Source organism: Urocitellus parryii, chromosome 1 (genome assembly GCF_045843805.1).
Source record: "Urocitellus parryii isolate mUroPar1 chromosome 1, mUroPar1.hap1, whole genome shotgun sequence".
Classification (NCBI taxonomy): domain Eukaryota; kingdom Metazoa; phylum Chordata; class Mammalia; order Rodentia; family Sciuridae; genus Urocitellus; species Urocitellus parryii.
The window spans coordinates 233,359,888-233,371,020 of NC_135531.1; the positions used below are offsets into that span (position 1 = coordinate 233,359,888).

The 11,133-nt window shown below is 44.1% G+C and overlaps 1 protein-coding gene across 1 annotated transcript; it reads right to left on the bottom strand.

The window, feature by feature from the left end:
• Window positions 1–3,834: 3,834 nt before the first annotated feature.
• Neurod1 (neuronal differentiation 1) lies at window positions 3,835–4,905 on the bottom strand. The gene has a single exon (XM_026392042.2). It carries the CDS (start codon window positions 4,903–4,905, stop codon window positions 3,835–3,837), a length of 1,071 nt encoding a protein of 356 aa, XP_026247827.1.
• Window positions 4,906–11,133: the final 6,228 nt, after the last annotated feature.

Here is an 11,133-nt window from a genome sequence, read left to right on the forward strand (position 1 = left end):
GGACTTAAAGTAGATAGATGATGTTGTATAATTGCAATTGATGATATAAATGAAATTTAAGTTATGCAGAGTATTCCTATTCAAAACCAGAAATGATGCACCAGTTAAAATATTCACCCAAATTTCTTCTCTTATTATGAAATTGCCTACAGGTTTTAAATGCCACCTTCTTCTGGAACTAGCTCAGGATTTAACATTAAATATATAGGTCTAAGTATCTTACTTTACTGAAATAGTAATTGTTCAAGATGAAGGAAAGAGAGACACTACATATTACTTGTAACAAGCATTATGTGGCAAAACTAAAAACAATATTTTTCCTAATAAAGTCAAAATTGCCAGCATTTTCATTTTGGTTGGTTTTCAGTAAGCAAAACATTTTCTTATTAGCTAGATAAAAGCATTAGCCAATTGTAAAAACTATAAAAGTCTCTTTTAAATATAGGTAGTAATTCATAAAAGGAAAGAAGATCATTTAAAAGGTTTCTTGTGGTTTGAAAATGCCTTCCAAATATTCATTAAACATTTAAGTGAGTAAATTTGTAGAATATGTTTCTGACATTGGCACTGGTTCTGTGGTATTTCTCTGATCAGATGGAAGTGCTATGTGTTATGCAGAGTGCATGCAGTTCATTCATGCATAAACAATATCATTTTCATAAATTAAAACCTCCCCTGCAGAAGGAACATCTGTGCCTGCCTTTGAATAAAAGATGGTGGCATGTGAGTTACTTCTTGACTGACTGAAAGAATCCCCATGTTTTAGAATGAAATTGTGCAGGCAATATAGGGGGAAAAACCACTTAAAACTAACTTTCAGTCATCATTTCTACCAAGAAAGAAAAGAAAGAAAGAAAGAAAGAAAGAAAGAAAGAAAGAAAGAAAGAAAGAAAGAAAGAAAGAAAGAAAGAAAGAAAGAAAGAAATTCAGGGTCTAGATTTCTCCACTTGCTGTTTTAGAAGCTGGAATTTTTGAAATGTCATTCTCTCATTATTTCTTCTGTTCACTACACCAACAATTTTTAACTTGCAGGAATACATCTACTTTTAATTACAGGTGAAATTGAGCTGCTTAATAGATCAGATCAAATCTGAATGTTCACTTTGTGATCTATGCTGGAAGACTGGCATTGTTTAAATATCAGTGTTATGTCTCTTAAGTAAGATTAGTGAGAACAATCCGGGATAGTGGAAGCAACAGCTTGATTCCAAAATAACAACTCTGATTCACTTGGAATGAGATTGCTGCATTTGGGATAAAGTTGGGACTAACTTAAATGTATTTCTGTCATGTGATGAAGGCTGATGGAAAACATGTTAAAATGATATATTTTAAATTGCACTCAAACATTTTTTTAATGTTGAAATGTTCCTTACTGCTACTGTCACAGCTTGATGCAGCCCCATTGGCAATGTTATTAGTATGGCTAATTGTTCCTGTCCATTAGATTACTCACATTTTTCTGGAGCAGCTTGCTAAATGAGGTCAGCTTTCTGGAACCCTTAAATCACCAATGAGAAGAAGATTAAAGGAACAAGCTTGGGAAGGGAGGTAGTCATCCAATGTGGCATCCAAATCCGAGGAGGAACAATGGAGTTACTAATGACAGTAATCAGAGCACCGTGGTAGAGCCAGACCACAATTGCCAAAATGTTATTCCCTAGGAATCATGACTGTCAGTCATTTCTCAAAGAGGAAATGCCAAACTATTTTTTAAGTGGACTTAACAATGAACAAAATTATCTGTAAGTTTTTCCAGTGAGTTGTGTTTATAAAACAAGAGCATAGTGCCCCATTGGGGGATGGGAAACAATTACACCTTCCTAAAACATAGTACAAAAAATGTCTTCTTAAATACATATAAATCATTGACCCTTTTTCTTGAGAAATTATTGAAATATTGCAAGATGTTTATACAACAATTATAAAATTCTATTTCTTCTTAGAGTCTTTCAATTAATTGAACAATTTCCCCCTGGTATTTTCTAAGGTGTAACTTTCTGTTTGGGACAGTATCTTTTGCAAAACATATCCTGAGCTGATCAGTTCAGGATAATGTACAGGTAACAGAGCACTAATAAAATAGTTAATATTTTAATATTTTAAGTGTGTAGACAAACTAACTTTGGGCACTTATTTATGTATTGCTTGTTAATAATTAACTAATTCACCTTTTAAAAAGAGAAGGAAAGAGTAACACAATCATTTAAAAGAATAAGAACCAACCCTACCAAAGGTGAAGGTGCTTAAACAAAGAAAAGCAAAAATACATTGTTCATCCCCCTCATCCTGCAACCCTATAATCCAAATCATGAAACATTAGTTAGGTCTTTTCATTACCTACAAAGAACTGGTGACTCTTTAATGGGGATAAAAAGACTAGAAAATATACCAAAGTATTTTTTCTTTTTACTTTATTCTACAAATAATGTTTATTATTTTTTTAATTCAGCAAATAAAACAATTATTTCCCCTAAGAATAATTTTATACTGTAAAAATTACTTTAGGAAGAAATATAACAATTGGTCTGATTTTCAATTCTATTTTATTGCAACTGGATGAGTGTTTTCTAAATTGTGCATTACACCATAATATACAGGATTACAAACAAGATTACAGTACAGATCAATTCCAGTGGTATCAGCATCACATCTCAAACAGCACTTATTCTGAACTGCATTTTACATGCAATAGCTATTGTTCTAATTATGAATTAAATGGTTTGAATTTTATTTAAGCTACTGTACTAATTGACTACAATAGGTATAAATCCCAACATTAACAACCTGAATAGATTTAGGCTCAGATTTATTACATGAATATATGACAAATCACCATTTGTGTGACAATGTATAAAATCATGCATTTATATTTTCTGGAAACATCAATAGCTTCAGATGCTCTGTAAAATCATGGAATGCAAAGGAGTAAAAGACTAAAAAGAAACAGTGCAAATTGTATGTGATAGTCAAGCAGCTTTTGATTTAAAGAAGTGTATGTTGGCATTTATTCATAATATGTATATACAAGCTTGTGCAAGTAATTGTTGAATTGATATGTTTTGATAAGGAATGCATCTCTTGTTTTTTTCCATCCTCTTGAAAATTATGGATCTGGGATTTATTTTAGGGAAAGGGAAAAACTTTAAAGTGAAATGAATTGCTCAAATTGTGCAATTTTTTGTTTGTTTTTACAATTAGAGAAGAAAGAAGTGCTAAGGCAACACAATAACTTTCTAAGCACTTTCCTGCTGGTTTAAATTAGTTAAATTATTTTGTATAAATTAGATATAATTCTACTTTTCTGATATGTATAAAAATTGATGAAGCTGCATGGTTTTAAAATAGGAAATCCACATTATAAAAAGTCATTAAAAATTCTGTACAAAATCACAACAAAATAATTCAGCATGGGAAAGGTAACAAGTAGTAAAATGCTGGTTGAAAAATATATATTTATATATATTTTAATTGGCCCATTACTAGTTTAAAAATTGCATAGATCCTAATTATTGCTTGTGATTTTGTTATCCCGATCAGATAATTAATACGATCTGAATACAGCTACACCAAATTCTAGGTGCATTTTTTAACTTTACTGTATTATTATTATTTTTTAAAATAGAAGAGCTATAGAAAATAATACATAAGGTGAACAGGAACTTTGATCCCCTGTTTCTTCCAAAGGCAGTAACAATAAATACATATATCACTTGAAGCTTGGAGTATTTGCACTTTGCAGCAGTAGTACCAAAAGGGCTGCCTTTTGTAAACACGACAGTCACTGTAAGCACAGTGGGTTCGTTTCCCGGGAATGGTGAAACTGACGTGTCTCTAATCGTGAAAGATGGCATTGAGCTGGGCACTCATGACTCGCTCATGATGTGAATGGCTATCGAAAGACATAATATTGTCTATGGGGATCTCGCAGCGAGGGGCAGCAGCTCCCGAGAAGATTGATCCGTGGCTTTGGGCCCCTGCCAGGGTCGCTGCAGGATAGTGCATGGTAAAGGCATAATTTTTTTCAAACTCGGCGGATGGTTCGTGTTTGAAAGAGAAGTTGCCATTGATGCTGAGCGGCGGACTGAGAGGTCCATCAAAGGAAGGGCTGGTGCAATCAGTCAGGGGGCTTTCAAAGAACGGCTCCAGCGCTGCGCTGTAGGCGTGCGGTGGCGGCTTGACGTGGAAGACATGGGAGCTGTCCATGGTACCGTAGGGCGGACTGGGCAACCCCGGAGACTGGTAGGAATAGGGGTGCACTGGGAAGGAAGCGCTGGCCGTCGGCAGGTGCGGAGGCATATCCTGGTTCTGTTCTGGCAGAAAAGTCCGAGGGTTGAGCTGCAGGCAGCCTGCAACCAGGTTGGTGGTGGGCTGGGACAAGCCTTTGCAGAGAGTCTGTACGAAGGAGACCAGGTCAGGGCTTTTGCCTGAGCGCAGGATCTCCGACAGAGCCCAAATGTAGTTTTTGGCCAAGCGCAAAGTCTCGATTTTGGAGAGCTTCTGCGTCTTGGAGTAGCAGGGCACCACCTTGCGCAGGTTGTCCAGAGCCGCGTTCAGTCCATGCATGCGGTTCCGCTCCCGGGCGTTGGCCTTCATGCGCCTCAATTTAAAACGCTCCAGGCGCGCCTTGGTCATCTTCTTCTTTTTGGGACCGCGTCTCTTGGGCTTTTGATCATCATCTTCCTCTTCCTCTTCTTCCTCCTCTTCCAGGTCTTCATCTTCCTCCTCCTCCTCTCCCCCGTTCCTCAGGGAGTCCTCCTCGGCATTCATGGCTTCCAGGTCGTCCTCCTTCTTGTCTGCCTCGTGTTCTTCGTCTTGAGAACTGAGACATTCATCTGTCCAGCTTGGAGGACCTTGGGGCTGAGGCTCGCCCATCAGCCCGCTCTCGCTGTAAGATTTGGTCATGTTTCAGTTTCCTATATTCAACAGGGGAGAGAGGCAAGTAGAAAGAAAAGGAGAAAAATGCCACACTCAAAAGCCAGATAAAGAAGCCTTCAGCTTCCACTCTCTAATCCTGCACAAATACAAGTGAACAGAAGTACACTCCATTACAAAATGGATGACTCTGAAGAAAAGTTAAGTGTTGTGTTTCATAATGGCTTGTGCGTGCCCCGCTGGTACGTAGAACACAGGACTGGGCGTGGGTGGTGATAGTGCTGGATACATATATGTGATTATCATTCATGCATTTATGTTTTCTAATTATTTATTCAACTGTTTATGGGGATTTCTCGGCAGGATAATGTGTGTGGAAATGAGCATATATTTCAGTAACTTCATGTTTATCTGCAGGTGTCCAAAATCACTCATAACTCTACAAAAAATGGTGAGTCTGAAAATCGCACTTTCAGTTCCCATCTCTATTCTGGCTTCTGGGTACTTAGTGGTTTAAGTTGAAGAGCGATTACATAATTTGCTAACACTGGCAGTGTTTTTAAAGAAGATTATATCGAATAGAGATTGAAGAGCAAATGCACGGAAGAGGAAAAGTAGTTTCTACAAAATTATTCCACCACTAACGAAAGATTTACAACAAACGTGGACTGGAGTCATCCCTCCCTCCCTCGCCTTTCTGTTCTCGCCTCCCATCCCTCACCCTCCGCTAAATTTCCACCTTGTACAAAAGCTCTCGCAACTAGGCGATGGCTGGGGGCGCGGCGCAGAGCGCTCTCCCACGCGCTGGGGATCAGGTGCGGAAGGCTCCTCTCTAATAAACAGCCCATTGAAAGGGCCGCCCGCTCTTTATTGGGGCTTTTCAAAGTTCGCCTCAAACCTGCCTTTAAAAGATTGAGTAATTATAATGGTCAGCGATTGGCAATGACGAAGTTGACGCTTCTGATACGGAATATAAAGAGCCTTTAGTAAAACAACTGAATTTTTGGCTCCAGCAGTGGATGATGTTGACTTGACCGCCTCTGGAGCAGTAACAGGTAGCAGTAGTGGTTTCTTTCCCTTTCTCCACTTCCCCGATTCAACTAAACTTAACTTGGACCCAGCTTTATTTTCAAGACTGTGTATACGCAAGATGCCCACATCCTTTTCATTCACTGAAAAGATAGGTTGACCCTCCCGATGTGCATAAGATATATAAGCACAAATTTTGGGAGCAGTTGCCTTTTCTTTTTCTTTTCCTTTCTTCCCCCCCCCCCCGCCCTTTCTTTTCTTACTAAAAGAAGTGAGCAAGTGAAATAATTATTTGTTTCTACGACTTTAAAAAAATCACCGTCAGCAAATAATCAGTTACTGTTTAATTTTTTTAATCCACGAAACTCCTATACTATTAAAAATTTTAAATTTAATTAGAAAGCCTGCAGGGGGTACTTAAACACAGATTCATTATTAGTGAGTACTTGTGGGCAATCATAGGGAGGGATACTGGTCTCAATACACATACACACACTCTCAAATGCGCACATACACAGTATGTAGGTACATCAGGTCTTCAATTACTGTTTTATTCTCGAGGAAAAAAAAAAGGAAAAGGGGTTGTAATTACCTGTTGTTGTTAGTAGGTCCTGAGCAGTGATGATCTCATAACCCTGGGGCCTCCGGACGCCGTGTCTTCTGCGTAGGCGAATTCCTCGTGTCCCGGCTGCGCTGGTGCTCAGGTTATATAGGCGAGGTAGTGATGCTGAGAGCGGGCGGGGCCACGAGCTGAGCAGCGAGCAGGTCCTTGCGCCTGGCACTTGCGCCTGGCACTTGCGCACGCGTCCAAGCTGTACGCTCCCTGCCCCCGCCCCCACCTCCCCCCTCAGCCTTGCTCTCCTCCCGCCCTTCTCCGACAACCGCTCCCCTCACCCTCTACCCCTAACCCCCTCCCCTTCTTCTTCCTCCCCGGCATGCGCCATATGGTCTTCCCAGTCCAGCCAAGAGCCGGGAACCACGTGACCTGCCTATTTGTATGCCGCGGAGCGCTCCATTCCGGCCCCTTTGTGGCCAGAAGAAAGTGGCCCATCTGTCGCCAGTTAGAGACTCCGCGGACCTGTTTTTACCCGCAGGAGAGATTAACCCTTTCTGGCAGCAGAAGGAAGAGGGCATAGAGAGGGGAGGGATTTGAGGGAAGGGAGCGGGAAAGCTAAAGATGACCGGGTCTAGGTCAGAAAGAGAAGCCTGCGTTCGCGGGAACTAAGGCACAAGAGAAAAGGTCAGAAAGCTGGGAGACTGAGGCACGCAGTGAAGAGTCTTCGCCCTGGCACCAGCCTCCGGGGCAGCATGACTCTGCGCTCTCCGAGAAGCCCATTTCTTAGTTGCTGCCCTTTGGCCAACATTTTGCTCATTGGCACCAAAGGTTGGCTTTTCCTGATGTCCATCAGCCCCCTCCAGGCAAATGCATACTCCATATAAAAATGACTTCATTTGTAAAAGCAGCTTTGAGACTAGTTCGCTAGCCAGAACACCCCAACCTAACCCCTACAGGCATAGAAATGTTGTGCCTTCCACTTTACTCCCACTATATATGCCACTCTGTGTGCCCTGACCAGCAGCTAGCTATCCTCTCCGAAGACCCCTCTCTACTTCAGTTTCCCCTTCCACCTACTAGGATTTTGTGCTCAAAGCAAGCTAGTTCGTTCTGTCAGGTCTTGAGTTCCCTGTCATCAAGCAGTCAAGTGTGGGAATTGGGCTTCTCTGATGCTTGGATTTTACCTTTTTACAGGGGACACTAGGTCGCTGCAAAGAAGCCAGTCCTGGGGGAAGTTGTGGTTGGCAGGGAAGCAGACTTCCCATGGCTCAGCTTTATTGCCCAACACTGACCACTAGTGAGATGATAGGCACCCTATCACAGCCCAGCCAGTGCTCTTGGTATCTAATCTCTGGTCTGTAAGTAGGTACTTGGGTCAGTAGAGCTTTCTTAAAAAAAAAATTTTAAAAATTTAAAAAATTTTTAAAAAGTTGCAACGGGCCTATGTTAAACAGGTCTTTCCCCTCTTTCCAAAAAGGCCATTAGAACAACCCTTGGAATGGCTCTGTAGCATCCAAGCCTCCATTTGACATGACCATCACTTCCCCTTCAAGCAAAGACTACTGGACTTCCTGATAAATTTGATTAATTCTGAAGAAGTCATGTTTGTTCCTAAACAACAATTATTTAATGTTTCTGACCATGACATGTTCCAGAATGATAGTTTTTTTTTTTTTTTCTTGGAAGGGAGGAGAGAGGAAGGAAAGAAGACGGGCAAGGGAAAGGAAAGAAAAGGAAGAAAAAAGGAAGAAGAGCTCCACTAATCCGGGTTTACTCTTTCTCCCCTAGGTTCTCTTTTAATCCTCCATTAACTTCTTACTCCCTCGAAAACCTGAAGCCCTTCTCAATGAATGCATCTGACTTGAATTGCTTATTAAAGGCAATTGCCCTAAATGTCCCTCGAGTTTGCAAACAATGTCAGGGTTGAGCTGCTGAAGTGGGGTACATCTGGGAAAGGGTGAGGATGGGGGAAGAGGGTCCTAACGAGATTGCATGTGTAAGGATGGTGGGGGATTGCAACCATTCCTGTCCAGCACAAATCCAAAAGAAGAGAGCAGTTGTACGTTCTGACCAGTGGCCACAAGCATAAAATGAATCTTTCTGAGGTTCTGGAGAAGAATTGTATGGACTTTTGCTTTTCTACCTTGATTCGTCAGCTGACAAAGAGCGCACAGAAAGATAAAAGAATTCACTAAGGAGCATGGAATTGGTATTTACTCTGATACCATCTGTGCCTTCAGTGCTGGGTTTAAACTCCAGGGATGTCAAGAGTGACACTTGCAAAGGCTGGTCCACAACCCGGAGGTCTGAGGAGGTTCGCTGCAGTGCCTAAGAGCTGCCACTTTCCCTATTATCTATTTTTGGGGAGCTGGAGAGGAGATGTTGTGGGAGGAGTGGGAAAGAGGATTCCAGGTGACCTGAAGGCCCAGAGATGACTTACAGACCTCCTCACCCCCAGAAGTAAAAACTTCTCCAGTTCGAGGCATTCTGTGGAATACAGGAAAATCTTAGTGGTGTCAGATATTCCTGGGCCAAGAAGAAGACCCGGGTGTTTCCCTTACAAGATTCAAATGTAAGTGCGGGAGATGCTAGACCCGTTTCTATCCTCTGCCAATGATTAAATCCACCTGGAATTCCCTCTATGCGTCCTTACACCGAGGCCTGGATTTTTGTACAAAAGAAGAGTCACTCCGGGAAGTTCCGGAGATCTGGCCGAAGTCTGGTGTTACGGTGACTCTTATTGGGCTTCCCGGCCTGCAGCCACTGCTGTGCACCAGCCTCTGCGCAGAGAATGGCTACCCAAAGCACCAGTACCATGGCATTCGGCAAGTGCTCGCAAAGCCGGGGAGACTGCCGCCCCGCGATAGGCGGGTAAGGGAGGAGCCCAAAAGAACTTGGATCAAGGTGCTTCTTGTATGGGGAAGGGGCAAGAAAGTAGAATAGAGGTGGCTAGGATGCTTAGAGAAGACTGAACCGAGGTTCCGCAGAGCTCAGCGCTGAAGATGGGTCTCCGTGGTCCCGCCACGCCTCCTAAATTTCCTTCTCTTTGGACTTGTTTGGACGGTTCCACACTTTTCACCCTCCTGATTTCCCAAGTTCTCTTCCTTTCTCCACGCTGTTGGTTAGCTGTACTCCCCCAGCTCCCGCCCTACTGGACGCTGTAGGCTGCCGAGCGGCACGCGAACCGCACGCGCAGGCAACAAAAGCCGCTTTCATGACTCACTGCCCTCGAGCAATGCCCTAAATCTGCCGCCCCCCGGGTCCCTGCACTGACCGCGCGGCGCGGGACAGGCGTCGGGGCCGTTAGAGCGGCAGCCGGAGCGCCCGCGGGAAGGGGGGCGGGAGGAGGCGTGTGGCCCGGGATGTGTTGAGGGGAGTACGTCCTGGGTGGGGCGGAGGGGAAGGGAGGGGGTCGCGTGCAGGGATGGGAGAAGAAAGGGGACTGAGGCGTGCGGGCCCGGACATAGGGGGTGGGAAGCGTGTGGCTGGCGGCTAGGGGTGGGGGTGGGGTAGGGACGACGCATTCGCAGAGCTAAGATAAAGAGCAGAGGCCGGCCGACGTACCCGGCGGTGACCTGTTTCCCGGGGAAACAGATGCTTGCTCTTGCGAATAGAGGTTTGCGTTCAAAGAAAGGACCTAGTGTGACCAGGGTGGCCCCTAGGATCTGGAGCGGCGCCCTCGTCCCCTCCTGGCCTCTCGCAGCAGGAGATACGTCCCACCCAGCTCCATGCATTCCAGGGGCAGGAGGCCGGGGATGCAGGGCACTGAGGGTATTTGGATATCCTGGGGCTCAGAGGGCCAAGGAGCTGAGAGCTGAGAGCTATAGGGAACGTTCCCTCTCAGGCCCACTATCTGGAAGGTTCTTGGGAGCCAGAGAAGGATGATGCTGGTAAGGACTAGATAGCTGGCGCAGAGTGGGCTTTGCTCCTTCGCCTCCAGGGAGGCGGTTGGGCTCCCGACTCCCAAGTTCCGGCCAGAGGCTAGAGCTACCCCAGCTCGACAGGCAGGCGGCGGGGGAGAGCCAGGAGCAAAAGAGACGCTATTAAAATGCCTCGCCATAGCCCCGAGCGCAAAACCCGTCCTCCCCAAATCTCCTGGGCTTGCGGCATAATCTTAATTAAGATAATTGATTCATATTGCACCTGCGAGAACGGAAAAAAAATTGATTCCAACCCCCAGCCCCACAAATTGCTTAGAGCTATTGGATGGAGCACGACGCGGCTGTGATTTGGAGAGTGATTTAGTGCCGGGCTTCCCCAGCTCCGCCTGCTTGGGCCCTTTTATTTATTATTTACGTCCTCTCTTTCCTACCAGGGCCTTGGTGGCTCCCCTCCTGGTGTCCGGAGACCTCTAAGGGACTTCATCTCTGCTTCCCTGCCAGAATCGAGGGGTTTTCCTTAAACCGTTCAACACACAGAATCAACAACATTCAATAATCACAGACGGAGCAAGCAGACGTGGGTCTGGAGCATGATTGTCTAAGGCCCTGTGCGTCAGAAAGTCTGTGTATGCAAATGTATGTTCGCCTGTGATTGTAATTGAGTGTAAAAGTGTGTGAATCTGTGAGTATAATCCAGGGTCAAATTGTGTGTGAATGTGAACGTGGGTGTATGTGAATATATACACGTGATTATTAGTGTGTATGTGAACATTTGAGCGGGTGAATGCTATA